A 15,488-nucleotide genomic window follows, 5' to 3' on the forward strand; every position below is an offset into this window, starting at 1 on the left:
TGAGTCGTAACGCTGAACGATACTTTCTGCTTGCATTGATTGCTTTTGCTTTGTGTTGAAACTTTGCCAATGGTTACTTTTAAATTAGAAAATTGTGTTATACGCTGTACTAGGAATGAATACTCAAATTTAGCGTAGCGTCCTGCGGATGTAGTGCTCATATCTGCCGATCCACTTGTCAAATTGTGATCATCTAGTCATCTATGTATTTCTAGACCAGGGGTTCTCAGCCCTTTCTTGGCCGTGGCCCATTTTCCGATTTAAAAATGTGCTGTGGCCCACCTGATATCGTGGAGTCATAATCCTGTTTAATTCGTGGTCACGGACAGCGCAGATGTGCCTATTTCTCTAAAATATGCGCATTTTTCTCTAACTGATGATATTTAAATCTCGATCTCTTGGGATATGAAATCGCGCGAAGCGCGAAAAAAAATTCAAGTTGAATAAATAACGATCAACGAAATAATCTTGGGCCCATTCGAGCTCCCCCAATTGGGGATGTGGGTGCGGCAGTTACGGCCCTGGTAGATCATAGCTAAAATTTCTAAGTAGATTATTTTCGACCGCTGCTCCATTCGCGTTGCGAAACACAATGATCAGATCCCCGCACTGTGTGATTGGGACTTTAGTGATACTATTGTGGGGAATATTATATTCATTCTGGGCCAGCATCGAACAATTCATTGGTGAATGGGGTACTACAGAGAAGTGGAGAAATATTTTTTCAATATGCATGATGTACTTTGTATGTCTTGTACCAAAACAACTGAAGTTGCGAGGTCAGAATATTCAATCCAATGATACAATCAATTCCTGTGACTCTTTCAGTATGTACAATGATTTCCAGGCAGGACATTTTAAACCGACTTCAAAGATTAATGCGCTCCGATAAATCCTCGATCCATTAAGATTCGTTGTTGCGGTGGTGCAGTATACTTCCGACAGAAGTTGCTAATAATTTACATGCTGATGACATGCTGACTTCATGCGTGCCACTACGTCTAATCAGAGTCGGATGAAAAGCTTTATGTAACCTACGTATAATTAGATATTACGAATATAAGCGAATAACATAACAAATATAGCTAAACTACATTAATTCTAAAATTTTCTAAATGGCTCTGTGGCCCACTTCAAAATGCTCTGTGGCCCACCAGTGGGCCATGGCCCACCCTTTGAGAACCCCTGTTCTAGACATTTCAGCTACACTTACATTATGGTTAAATGTAAACGAGGTACAGAGGTTGTGTCATGATTTATTTACCATGATTTTCGATTATTCTTTTATCCCGATATTTCTTCTTTGATTTCAAGATCTAGCTCGGTCTCAAAATGATGTTTGCGAATTTTCTTTGAAATATAGATCATGTGGAGCTCTGATAGACGCATTACGAATATGTTCGTATTTTTGTTCTCGGTAGTTTTCTGTTGGTGTATATTATGGTCTTTTCATTTGGTCATTTGTTTGTTCAATACATTGTTTAATTACTGCAACAAATTGCTTGATTTTATAATGAGTTAGCCTGTGTTGATGTATCTTGTAAGTTAAGTCTCATATTTTCCCTAGTCATACGAATGGTCAAGTTTATAAACCTCTTCTATATTGCAACACTAACAAACTCCATACCAGCCAGATATATAATTGTAATCATCATAGAAGATTCACATGCCAGTAAATATGTACTGCCATATAAATAGAATACTGTAAATCAACAGCAAATATACTATCGGCTACTTGAATCGGAACCTACCAAAGTAACGGTATACAATATTTTCAGACTTTGGCGTTTGAGCTGTATTTTTTCATATCAGGAACGGTACAATATAGAAGACGCTACAGTGGTTTCAAATAGATACAATAGTATTAGTATTAGTAGGATCAACTTTGATATGAAAGGCTCAAATTTGATTCAAAAAGGCACATATTTGATACAAATACTATGTGAAGACAGCATAGGTAAGGATTGCATCCGACTGTCAAAGTCAATTTCAATTTGGGTATAACTGGTTAGTAACTAAACAATTCTCAGCAATTTTTACCTAGTACAACGCTGAAACTGAACAGCAATAATATCAACTACATGAACTATGCAATAAAAACTACACGATATGTCGAAAAGTTCAAAAACAAATATTGTTAATGACAAATTGAGAAAATACTAGTCTATGCATAAAATTCACTCGTACACACGCGTACTCTACATATTCTGACAATGCTGTGAGCTAGTTGTGCGGGGACCGTGATAAAAATGAAATTAAAAGGCAATATAATACAAGAGAATGGAAATGATTAATAATTTCAAAAATCTACCGATTTTCAAGACTGCTAGTGTAATCAAGACTTGATTAATTTCGCATATAAGGTAACAAATTTTGTTGTTCTACGTTAGATAAGTGTCTTGAAGTCTTGGATTATCCTGTAATCAGACAGATAATATATACGAATCTCATAAAAAAGTATCAATTGAATATGATATTGACACACAACAGATTGAGTGTGCAAATTGCATACCATATGTGTAGGGCTGAGCACAATCATTTGAATATTAATTGTACTGATTCGAGTCAAGTATTAAGACATTATTTTTCCGACTATTGAAATTATACTCCTCTGTTTACTACGGGCTGATTTATCGACGAGAATTATAGTTTCGTTATCGCGGAAGCCTTGAAACCTCGATTGACCGTATCACAGCGTACAAAATAAGTAGCAATAAGCTACAGTCCACAGCATTATCACAAAGTGCACCGACATAGTTACGAAGGACAATGATATCTTTAATGTGATGCAGACCTGGTATTTTTATCTTTAGGTCGCATTATAGGTACATATTCAAAATTTCCACATCATTCATACTCTTATGATGTCATAACGAATTTCCAGTTCGGTTAATTTTTTAAAATTTCATCATTTCATTATTTAATCTCAAGATTGCGACACAATGAAAAGATATGAAGGTGTCGAAATGACTTGTAGTAATGTAGTGATTTGGCCATGCTCAGCCCTACATATGCCGCATCCAGTTCTGTTGATAAGAACTAAAATTGTATGAAAACTGTTAGTATCGTCGTGGAGACGGTGATCGCCGTGGCGATTTGGAGCTACGTCGATGGTGTCGATGCCTGTCCGGGCTTGGACTCCTTCCGCGGTACTGTGGACGCTGATGACCGTATGAACTTGCCAACCCCATACTCGCCGAACGAATGCCTTCGTTATATCCGGCGTTAAATCCTGGGTCCATCGTGGTCAGGGATCTTTCTAGCGAAGCCGATGTCGCGATGCCCAGTTGGTGGTTTTTGATGAGCTTTTCAAGTCTGGAGACGATTTCGTAATCTGGGATTGCCAGGGAGGTGACGTCCAGTCCGAGCATGCGAGCCACCACTTCACGGAAATCGACCAGCTGACAACACAAAAATATCAAATGCTTGATTGAGAATTTGATAAATGGATTACAAGCTATGGTGCCACTCTGCTTTGGTGTACACTAGGGTGTTCTAATTGGTCAAGTGATATGCAGTACTTCTTGGTTAGGCCAAATTACTCTGATTGATATGTGCAGTGCACATGGTATGGTGAATATTTTTATAAAAGGGGCTTGATCTCAGAACTATTCTGGGACTGAATTGACCAGTGGTCAGCATCATTTTACGAATTCGTTGCAATGCCATACTCTGGCGAAATTTAAATAGAAAAAACTTTTGAAATTGAAATGATGCGAAAAGATTGCCGATTAATAGTATCAATTGATAATATCAAACGTAGAGGTAATCTATCTGTATATCCAAAAAGAGTATTCCTGATGATTGCAATTGGCAAAAGATCTCACATCCCTCAATTCAAATGCAGGGATTGATTTGGGAAATACAGATTTTTTTTTTGATTTCCTATGCCATTATGAAGTTTCAGTATCAAAAGCAATGACAATCCATTGTATGTCCAGAAAATGAGTATTCTCAACTCTATGATTGCTATTGGCAGAAGATCTCCGGTCTCTCAATTCAAAGTTCAAAGTCAATTCAAAGTTCAAGCACGCACTTGTTTTCGATATCATCAATAACACAATCTTTACAGATTTACTGCTTTACCTGCTTCTCTCTCCTCGTTATCTCTTCAAACGCCGTCTTAGTTGATTGTAAGTCTCCCGTGACAGCGTCAAGTTGGGACTTGAGTCTGTCTTTGTCTGTCGAGGCTTCCGCGTTCGTGAAACCGAGTTCTTGCTTTAGAGTCGATAACTTCTGTCTCTGTCGGTCTTTGGTGTTCATCAGCTTTGCGACGGAATCCTGCAGTTCTTCCATACGCCTTCTTTGTTCGAGTGTGATAGCCTGAAGAGGAAAATACAGGAATTTATCTCTATTGTATTTTGATGTCATATGTGCTTACCTTGAGGTTGTTGGTTTCCGATAATTCGGCGCGAAGTTCCAGAGTTTTCGCTCTTTCGTCACCGAGAAGCTTCTGTAAACGCTCTACTTTTCGGGATAACTTTTGCACAGTAACGATAGCGTCATCTCTGTCAGCATAGAGAGGATTGATCGTGTGAAAAAATAGGCCACATCACTGCATTGGTTATTTTTATTTTCTTCCAAAATATTTTCTCACTGCTATCAATTGTAAGGATGAGCATGCAAGATGAGATTGGGCCCTGTCCCAGCTATAAATATGGGTGATTTTGTTCGGATATTGGCCATCAGATTGAGTATTTGGTTATGCCATACGCAGTACAATGCAAAGATCTGTATGCCAGGAATTACCAAAGCTAGTGAATCCTACTGACTTTATAAGTCCAGATCTAATTCCCTGTCCTGACCTTCAGAAGATGTCATATGTATAATTGTGTATAAAGATCAACAAAAATGTTTTTCACACTGTGCACACCGCGCAGTTTCTGCCACACCTTTTCAGGGCAGACAAATCACGTTAATTTAACAGATATGTGTTTCTGTTTTTGTATTAATAATCGTCTGTACAAGATCTATGGCCTTTTATCACAACAAGAAAGTGTTCATCACTTCACTAGAGTACATGAGATATTTTACAACATTCTGTTTTCAATAACGCACTTTCGGATCTACAATTATTCTGCAGTTGAGATAATAATCACCTGTCAATAGCAAGACCGGATCTTGCTTTGTCCTTTTCTTCGAGCTGCGCTACTTTCTTCTTGAGAAGCTCCATGTGCAACTCTTTGTTTTTGAGTTGCTCTTTGAAGTGCTTCAACTAAAACAAAGAAACAACTTGCATGTATGCTATTTTGACTATAAACTCCTATTTTCATCTCTTCAGATCATATCAAACTGTGCAGTACTGTATGGAATTTTTGTCACTTCGAAATGCTACATGCATGTGGAACATAAAAATAGTACAATTTAGTCTACAATAGCCAAAAATACATTGCTGTATGAATTCTAGTTCATTCAGCAACCTATTTATTGATCATTAGATTCAAGATGACGCACTTACTTTTCGGTGTAGATTGTAGTTTGAAGATGTTTTCTCCGCAATTGCATCGGTTTCTAATTTGATGAGTTGTTTTGCTCTTGCAACCAGAATATCTGTGTTGAGATCGTATCCAATGTCAGCAGCAACTTCCGCCATATTCATAGCATCGCACATATCTTGCACAAAACCCATGTACTGAAAGGCAAGTTCACAAATGTATAGAAGCAGTAAAAAGGCAATTTAAATCCTAGCATGGTATCGTCGGAAGCAGCAGCAATCTGTTCTGTGTGACCCTTGCTACAAGGTAAAAGATTACAATCCACGGTTCTTATTTTTTTTTCAGCACCTTAGTATAATGGGATTAAAGTGTCATGCTATCAGCGGCAATCAGAACAGAGAGAGAGAGATGATATTCTTTTTCGCCTGCGCCATCGAGATGCTTTGATGACGGAGTTGCGATACGGCCTTGAGGTCATCTAGTGTGCCCCCCGTTTTTTTTCTCCTCCATGCTATCCATGATTGCTGAGCGCCTAGCAGGATAACTGCGGATACCAATTTTCAAGTCTTTCGTATGACCCGGCCGGGGATCGAACCCATGACCTACCGATCGAGAAGCTGGACGCATAACCATTACACTATCTCGTCTCCAGTACTGCTCAGAAAGAAGTTGAAGTATTTTTTCAATTCTTGTGGTATTTTTGACATTAAAAACAACTTTATAAAGGCACAAAAATCCGCTTCTAATATAAGTGGAAATTGACGTTTATGAAAGGTATTCATGTGTGCAGTTTACAAAAATAATCTTCAAAATATGAAAATACTTATGTAACTAATACAGAACGACCATAAGTGCCAAGATTTATATAATTTCAAAACTAATTTCTCTGGTCAATCCTGTAATAGGCTTGTTTGCCAACACACGACACAATAGTGAAGCGTCCGGCTTCTTGATCGGTAGATCGTTGGTTCGATTCCCGGCCGGGTCAGACCAAAAACCTGATTAGTAACACTGGTATGTGGTCTCCATTGCTTCCCCGCTTAGCGCTCAGCATTCGCGGGATAGCATAGAGGGGTGGTGCAAGACTTAGAACGCCGTACCAGGCTATATCTGCAGCTTCCTTGTCCAGCGGCATATGCACATCATGCACTCATGGTATATATATATATATATATACAGATCGTGTGTAACTGTGTATGTATATCATGATCCGTGTATATGCCGCAAAAGCATCAAGGACAAAAATAAACTACGTCCTGTCCTAATACTATAGGTAAATTGCCCAAGTGAAAAATCTCCAAATCATTTTGTAAATTGCTTCCGCAGTGACTACGTTTGAAATTAGAGGTGGTCTATCTATAACGTGGTATTCCCACTTTTTCGAAGTACTCAAGTAGATTTTGTGTACTTGCACTACATACTTAAGTGGTTATGATCTTTGAGTAGTTCTACTACTGAACAGCTTTCTTTTTTTGGTAAAACTAGTCCTTGGATACTTTTTTACTTACTCTCAAATTGGTACTTCTACTCGAGCAGATATTTATCACGCTACTTCTACTACTACTCGCGTACCAACAATGACTTTTTTGACTAACTCTATTTTATTTATTGTATTTCTTTCAATTAGATTAGATGACGGATCCTTGGAGCTGTACCTACAAGGTTATGTCACTCAATGATTATAAAAGTCACATCAATGAGATAATTCACCTTCTGTTTGTCTGTCCTTAGCGTATCCCTCAAGACATCGCCAGACGCCAGCTCGCTTTCCAAGTTTCTCATGTGACTCTTCCCCTCATACACTTCAGCTTCAGCCGCTTTCGCTCGCCTTATCGCGTCCTGGTGCAGCTCGCACTGTCGTTCGAGTTGATTGCTCAGATTTCGAACCTTGGCTTCGTAGTCGTCGATTCTCTGAAATGTCAAGTCTGATACTCGGCCTGGTGGTGATCAAATTTATATTGGAAATGCTCACCGTGTGATTCTGTCTTGTGGATGATGTTAATTCCCTTATTCTCTCCCTGATCGAATCTTCACGCGCTTCAATCTCCGTGTAGGGATCGCTCAACGCCTGAGGTGATTGAAATAAATGGTTGGTTAACAGTATTTGCGCAATGCTAAGCGAGCACATACTTGGGCAATTGTGGATTTGAAGTTATCCAGCTCGGTCTGAGCTAATCTTCTCTCGTGCTGTGCTGTCTTCAATTCGTTTTCAATCGAGATTTCCTAGAGAGAGAAAGTCTGTATGCGGTATATGTATCTTAAAAATAGAGAAAAGAAATGAACGAAGATCTGGAAGGATGTCGATAAAATTTTGAACAGCATTTTAGTTTGTTTTCTCAGATTACTAAGATGTAGGTCGTTATTACAATCAACACAATTGACTTAATGCCACTATTTCCTGTCATATGAATAATTGATATTTTTTTCACAATGATTAGAGTTGCATATGTTGACAAACGATAGCGACTGCCGTAAATATCCAAACACTATGATATTCCAAGTCATTGTTACATGACAATGTAACAAACTTATGAGTATTTCAACTTTCATTTTGTTCAAAGAATTGTAATTTTATTGACATTGCGACAAATTCTCTTCTGTGTAGCATACTTTATTCAGTCTTTCTGAAATCTCTTCTCTGGAGGTAGACCAGGCTTTTTCCCGTGCGTCTAACCTCTCTTTGAGCAATTCTATCTCCTTTTCCATGTTTTCTTTCTCAAAAGTAGCGTCATCCCTCTCCTGTGCATAAATTGAATTCAGTTCAGTTTCTTGTGGATAATTTTATCCTTTTAAAAACGCCACAAGATTACGATACCATAAAAAGGTAGGAAGATGTCGAAACGACGTGGAGTAGTCTTTGAGATCAGACACCCAAATGCTGTTATTAGTAAAAATTGTTCTAAGAAGTGGTGCATTTGTGATTTTGCTGCAGTTCAATGTTGTCAGGATTTATTTTGTGAGTAGTTACACAAAACCAATGTGTCTGTAAGGTAATAGACCGCTTGAACAAAGATTTGACTTCAGTATGCAACTTCTTTCGATCCGATGATGAATTCTAGTAGTGGATGCTCAATGCACCGAAATTGGACAAAATAACACAGTATTGAGATTTGCTACTGCTGTACAGTAGACACAATAAGTTGAAGTTTATATGAGTCGCTGTGAATCATTTCAGCCAAAGCCTAGTTACGACTTGTAATCACCTTTCTCAATCTCTCCAGTACGTTAGTCGTCTCTGAAACTGATTTCTGTTCTCTCCCAACTTCCGACACAAGTCGCATTATAGTTTCGCGGCTCGCCTTTGTCTCCAACGTGTGTTGACTGAGCGCGTCTTGAAGCGTTATCAACTCGCTGCTCTTCAGTAAATCTTCTTGGAACAAGGTCTTTGCCTGCAAATGGACCACGGATTTATTTTCTGCACTACTTAGAGATCAGAGGTGGTAGTACGTCTATTTACAATGTACTTAGAAGTAGTTGTTGTCTGATCGCGCTACTTGATTAAGTGGGGTATGTATTTAAAGTACTTCCTCTTCTACTGGAACAATTTTGTGGGCAAAACCACTTAGTTTGAAAATAGTTTTGGGATAAGTTTGCATCACTTTTGTGTGAAATCGTCAGAAGAACCACAATAAACAGCCATTATAGTCACTGCCGAATATATTCTCGAAGATTCTACCTATTTTTAGCGTCATTAGTCGTTAGATACATCTTGCAAATTCGAAAGCAGCCCACCGCCAATTAACTGCCAAGTATGTGAACTGTTGACCAAATGTACTTTTGAAAACTACATACTTGAGTAACTTCCTGACCTTCTATTTTCTGATTATAATTGAAGTAGTTTTGACGCATCTTGTTAGTCGCTACTTCTACTTTAAATCGAGAGCAATACGGACCACTTTGACCACCTCTGCTTACGATTGATTCGAAATTATCATTGTACGAGTGGCAACACAATAACTGCAGTGCTAAATTGAACTACGGAATTTACAGTACGGAAAAGAGCTGATCTGTTGATGAGAATGATGAGTTACCTTCTCAGCAATCTTCTCCGCGGCTCCCTCCGCTTGCCCGCTTTCCGTGTCAATATTTAAAGCGTCGCCAACGGTACGGATTGCGTCTTGCATCTTTCTTTTGTAGGTTTCCGCATTTTGCTCTGCCTCCTCTCGCTCGGCCAAATGAGATCTAGAAAATTTCTTATATATAACTATTGTCGAGATACATAAATACAAAAATACATATACACAAAAAAGAGAAGAGTGTAGGCCTACTACACTAATGCCCAACCAGACTGAATCAAAGGGATCTAGAGATTATCACGTCAGCTACAGCCTGATTGGAGAATTGTGGCATTGAGGCATCGCTTGCTTTCGCTAAACATGAAAATGCATCACAGAAACTCAGAACAAAACAGCACGCAACAAGGGCTAAAACCATTGGTAAAATACTTCAGACTTTAAAGGTGTTTGAGAAATAATACTAGTGCTTTTTACTGATTTAGCAATGTTGTTTCCTACCAATGCTATGAATTTGTACTCACAGCCTTGAATAACTCAATGATTACTGTCAGCTTTGATACATATTATCCCCATTAACTGATGCATAAATTGATTGTAGCAATTACATTGTGATCTCTACATTCTTCAAGTCACCCACAAAATATACTTCTTGAACTAGACCAGCAATATGACAGCAGATTGCAGAAAGATCATCACCGGTTTCACGTGGGAATATTATTGTCAATTTAGAAAGTCAGATCCGTCAATATCCTTCACTTCTTCACGTTACAATATAGCCTCTCACAGATACACTCAAAGTCAGTCAAGTACCTATCACTGACACCAGACGCTACTAGACACGATGAGATGTCGCTGTTCAACACTTAATCACACACTGGTAGTTGTGCATCACTAAGACCACATCACAGGTAACGTGACGACCGTAGATATGCCTACACGGCCAGCTCTTGGTGTAATGATTCGAGTACTTGAATCTGAATCGAGTATTAATCCTAATTATTTGAGTCGAGTAGTAGGAGATGATTTATTGGAGCATTGAAGTTACACACTCCTTCCCTCTAAGTGAATTTATCATTGTAATAATAGTTTCGATAGCATTTTCCATCGCGGAATCCTCAAAACCTCGATTGGTCGTATCACGGCATCCGAAACATATACCGTAGTAGAAATCGACGCGTTTTAGTGGAAATGACATTCCGGCAAAGTTGTGATGAACCCACAGTATTGTCACAAAGTGCAATGAAATAGGTGTGGCGAAAAAATACCGAATTACGTGACATGGAACTGACATTATATTCTTTACGGTTGCATAAGAGGTACATATTTGAACTTTCCGCACCTTTCATACTGCTACGACATCATACTGAGTGTCCAGCCCTAATTGTCAGTCAATGGTTTAACCAGTGCTGACATATTTCTTTCTCATTTCACACTTTGTGATACCTTAAAAATCCTTGGAATCTTAGAACCTCTTGAGGTGTGTAACCTACATGATTAAGTTTGTGGATCTGGAACAAGAGCTAGTGAATCTTACCTCACTCGCGCTTCAAGTTCAATGATTCTCTCCTGTGCGTCGCGGGTTTCCCTCTGCAAAGTTTGAATGGTGATGTTTCCTCTCGTCGTCACAGTCTCTAGAGTTCCGCTGCTGTCTTCTGCGTAACGCACGCGTTCCCTCAAAGACTAAATAGAAATATGTCGGTTTTCAGCGTCAGACTGCAGCTATGTCCTTTGTGCTGATGCAGATGGCATAAAGAAAGTATTGAGAGTCAGCTGGTTTAATCAGTGAATGCTCGGTGTGTTAGAATAATATTAGTCTGCAGAGTTTGTCAGTAAAGAAGTGTTTCTACTTCTCAATAAGTAGTCAAGTACATTTTGCTTACTTGCAATACCTACTTCAGTGGTTATATTTTCAGACTACTTCCACTTCTACTCAACAGTTGTTGTCACAAAACTTTTCACACTTTGTCTTTTATAAAGCATAAGGTAGTTTTAAGATTGGTTCATATCACTTGTGTCAGTAAAATTAGCGTACCAACTAGACTTCATAGCCCCTGTATCATGGGAGCGAAATAATTTTTTTAAATTGCTCTGTCTGTAGTGTTATTAGTGATTTTGCGTTGTTCTGTCGATGCACATTGCAATTTCGAAGCTAGCCCACCTCAGATTTCTACTAAAAGTATGCAGCACTTCCACTACATCTACTTTCTAAAACTTTTTAAAATTCAAAAAGACTTTTGGAGGTATAGCACTTATACAATTGAATAATATATTCATAGCGTGATAAATCGGAAAATTTTCAGCTGACACTTGTCAGAGGTGATTGTCAGCAACTACTGGATTACCCAAAGAACTTTCCGTATCAATAATTATAACCGCACTCGTTTTCAGCCGAAAATATTCGGGTTTATTTCAATATGAATATGATACTATATTTTAAAATTCAATTATGCAACATACCTGTACTAGCGCCGCCTGCCGCGCCCCATTTTCTTTCGACGTCTCCAGTTGATCCCCCAATTCCCGGATCAGTTTTTCTTTTGAAATCAGCCGCGAGTGCAAGTCTCGGTTCTGTGACACGAACAAAATCATTTCAGGATATACGCCACCAGAAAATAGACACGGCGGAAGCAGATAGCGTCCGGGAGAAGATACTAGGACAGAATTTCTGCAGCAGCACCATGAGCCCTTCACAATTCAGAGCGTGTTATTCATCAGCAAGGCGCTTGAATCAGGTAAGACTTTTGAGATGTTTCCAGGGGTGGTAGAAATTTGATACTCAATTCGGATTCGAGTACTCAAGTCATTATGCTCAGCCCTACAAATGATTAAAAGCTAGAATTATTATTAGAAAAGAGGGTTTGATGGTACTGTATAGGAGCATCAAGGTGCCAATACTTGACAGCTCTTATGGCAGACATGCAACGTTTGTAACTCCAAATCCCCAAATTTCTCCCATACGAATGTCAAATTCCCTACCAAGTTGGAAACCTCTTACTATCAGGAGAAATGTAACTTGCATTGTGCATAGCCTACCTCTGCAATTAAGTTTTCTATTTTAACTTGAGCCGCGGCGAGTTCTGTGCTTGCTGACTCGGCAGATATCCGATATTTGGTGACATCTTCTCGGTACGGCGACGACTCTCGTAGCAAAGCGGAATCGATCTGATACTGCGTAGAGAGAACGAATCAGTAAAGCCTAATCGAAAGTAAATAGCAATGAGTAACCTACCCTGTTTGCATCCCGTCTCGGTGTCCTGAAATTCAGAAGATAACCATGAGATATTCAAATTATGAAGTCACATTTATAATATCGGAATTGTTTTGTATTTGGTTTCTAGCTATTTTGCTATGAGCTTCTCACTCATCATACTACAACACTTTTTACCTACAATATTTTCATAATCAATTGGGATTTTTAAAAGTATAAAGTTGCTTGGATAACTCAACACCACTAACAAAAGTGAAATTAACATGAGAACTGTGAACAATAGCTTGTATATCAGGGTATATGAATACATTTTGAAAGAATTTGCAATTTAAAAGTAGCCACCATCGATTAACTGCTATAAGTATGCGGCCTTAATTACTCGAGTACTTAACAGATCTTTCGTTCCTTCTTCCGCTTGACGTAATTTTGACCAGAGGTTGCCAAAGTTGTCATAGTTGCTACAACTAAGTAGAAGTAGATGTAGCGATTTTTCAAGTAAGTACAAAAGTAAGTATTCTAGGCCTAGCTTTGCTTAAAAAATTGAAAACGGTCAAGCGAAAGTAGGGGCAGTCTAAAATCATGTTACTTGAGCAAATAGTACAAGCAGGTAAACCCTACTTGAGAACTAGAGAAAAAGTAGAAATAGCTTACTTCATTACTGACCACCTCTATTTTTGACGTATCTTGTAAATCACTTCTACTTGTAATTGAGTAGAAATTTACAGCATTAATTCTACTCAAGTAGAAATGTTGATTTCTTTCACCACATCTATCTATTACTGACTAGTTCAGGGGTGTCAAACCTAAATGTGCTTGAGGGCAATGTTCCCTCTAAGCTGCGTACGTGCGCAAATGCGCGGTGCTGACACGGTCTCTGCGCACAGAAAATCCAAGTTGGGCACAAAAAATCCGAAGTGATGACCTTTTTTTAGTCGTTACGCACTGTTGTCCAAGGGTCTGCGCAGTGAGTTGGTGAGTGTGCGGCTGTGCGCAGACTCGTCAAAAATTAGAGGGAACATTGCTTGAGGGCCAATTTCCTAGTAGGCCTTATTTTACGTGATGAAATCGTCTAACTGTCCACGCATATTGTGAAAATTTGATTTACTATTGCAGCAGTTTAGCGCAGACACGGAAAAAAAATTACCGTATTTTATAAATTTATAAATTTTTGTTGTACTTAGTAGGGGGTACGCATAAGTAAAGTTTGATGAGTAGTTGCAGGTTTCTGGGGCAATTTTAGAGTAAATTTTGCCTTTCAAATCTCAAGATAGATATGTGGCATTTGTTGTTTGTGGTATTCATGGTCTTCGTTGACTACTATTTACGCCAGGCCAAGTTTCTTCATTTTTATTCCGTAGATGCCGACTTGTAGCACGACCCACTTCTACGCTTTTATAAGACGCCGCTTACACGGATGAGCTTGCGAGAAGCAGCCTCGATATATGTGGCACTTAAATATTGCCAAATTCAAAATTTCAATGTGTCTGAGAGCCCTGGACTATATAGAGGACAAGATCGTATTCAGTGACACTGGCACTCACCCGACTGTCAATTCTCCGATCAATTCGTCTTTCTTTGCGAGATCTCTTTTGTACGCTCTCACCTGCTCTTGCAGCTGTCGGAGAAAGATTACTCGGTGAGATGCACGCTGCAGCTACCGATCGAGTACAACGCGCCCGTCATGAGCGTGGATGACACCAGGCGTTCGACTCGGGAATTTATACGAGCTTACCTCGGAAATGAGGCGAATCTGAGTCGGAGATGAGGACCGGTGCCCGTACGACGTGCCTGTTAATCCAAGATTAGCGTTGACGTCGATTAGACGATCGCCGTGACCCAACCTCGGAAGAGGATCCATTTATGACTGTATACCGAACCGAACTTACCAATGCTATAAAAATTGATGTTTAATATTTATTTGTTAAATTCAAAGCAGATTCACCATACACGATTTTCAATATTCACCATATAATTCTTTTAATAAAATGAATTTCTATAATTGAAGAGACTTTTGGAGGTACAGAACTTCAACACACAAAGTTGATATACAAAGTTTTCTTGAAATCTCTACTAGTTGCTGACAATTAACCCCAATGAGCGTCAGCCGAAAATATTTGGGTTTACTTTAATAGGAATACAACATGGGGGTACAGAACTTCAGTATACAAAGTTGAAATATAAAGTTTTTTTTAATTCCGTACTAGTTGCTGACGATTACCCCTGGCGCGTGTCAGCCGAAAATATTCGCGCTTATTTCAATATGAATACAATATTAGGGTTCAGAATTTCAATACCCGGTATACAAGGTTGAAATTCAAAGTTCTTTTGGATTCTTAACTATTTGCTGATGATTGACTCTGATGATTGCCAGCCTAAAATATCCGAGCTTATTTCAATGTGTATGTATAATTCAATGATTCTATGGCTGAAATAATGTTTAGGTGTAGGCTACGTTGCTACAGGTACTGATAAGTAGGACTAACCTAATGATTGCAATCTCACAATGGGCTATCAAAACTGGAGAGGTTGGGAATATACTTGGCAATGCTGAATATGCTGTTCTGTAAACCATTTTTATCTGTCATGCATTCCTATACTATAGGCAACGACGAAGAATATTATATCTTGCGTATTACCGACGAAGCTGATCAGAGTTCTGGCAAATTATCTAAATTCTTAATTAGCAATTCCTGGATCATTAGTCTTTCGTAACCTCGATTTTTATTACTGAAGAACTGCTGCATAGGAATATTCTCCTTTCAAAGTGACTGATGTCGTTACTACTGTAATAATCATCCGCTCATATGTATGTTGTCGTCGCTTGGGTAC

At 38.8% G+C, this 15,488-nt stretch overlaps 2 protein-coding genes across 2 annotated transcripts in view; one reads left to right on the forward strand and one right to left on the reverse strand.

The window, feature by feature from the left end:
• The window catches only part of LOC145441832 (SANT and BTB domain regulator of class switch recombination-like), a 31,006-nt gene extending 16,343 nt beyond the window's left edge, over window positions 1–14,663 (forward strand). The window contains exons 15-16 of the mRNA XM_080319777.1: window positions 12,046–12,183; window positions 14,275–14,663. Coding sequence (XP_080175903.1) covers window positions 12,046–12,183; window positions 14,275–14,424 — 288 coding nt within the window. The 3' untranslated portion in view covers window positions 14,425–14,663. The remainder of the gene's footprint in view (window positions 1–12,045; window positions 12,184–14,274) is intronic.
• LOC145441833 (coiled-coil domain-containing protein 170-like) lies at window positions 1,631–14,533 on the reverse strand. Its single transcript, XM_080319778.1, has 17 exons — window positions 14,392–14,533; window positions 14,201–14,274; window positions 12,681–12,705; window positions 12,485–12,619; window positions 11,909–12,019; window positions 10,986–11,131; window positions 9,467–9,617; window positions 8,639–8,824; window positions 8,046–8,174; window positions 7,566–7,658; window positions 7,408–7,503; window positions 7,146–7,346; window positions 5,459–5,632; window positions 5,100–5,215; window positions 4,382–4,508; window positions 4,087–4,323; window positions 1,631–3,401 (listed from the first exon to the last, which is right to left on the reverse strand). Exons 1-17 carry the CDS (start codon window positions 14,515–14,517, stop codon window positions 3,060–3,062), a joined length of 2,469 nt encoding a protein of 822 aa, XP_080175904.1. The 5' UTR covers window positions 14,518–14,533; the 3' UTR covers window positions 1,631–3,059.
• Window positions 14,664–15,488: the final 825 nt, after the last annotated feature.

The sequence above is a fragment of the Botryllus schlosseri genome, chromosome 6, assembly GCF_051294905.1.
Source record: "Botryllus schlosseri isolate E-star chromosome 6, Bs_hap1, whole genome shotgun sequence".
Taxonomy (NCBI): domain Eukaryota; kingdom Metazoa; phylum Chordata; class Ascidiacea; order Stolidobranchia; family Styelidae; genus Botryllus; species Botryllus schlosseri.

Bases quoted from the DNA above. Each gene is read 5' to 3' on its own strand.
- LOC145441833 (XM_080319778.1), bottom strand. From the start codon at position 14,517: ATGGATCCTCTTCCGAGGTTGGGTCACGGCGATCGTCTAATCGACGTC. The intron at 7,504-7,565 runs GTATGTGCTCGC...CAATCACCTCAG, and splicing joins TCAAATCCACAATTGCCCAA to GCGTTGAGCGATCCCTACAC. The intron at 3,402-4,086 runs GTAAAGCAGTAA...TTGTGTTGTCAG, and splicing joins TAACGAGGAGAGAGAAGCAG to CTGGTCGATTTCCGTGAAGT.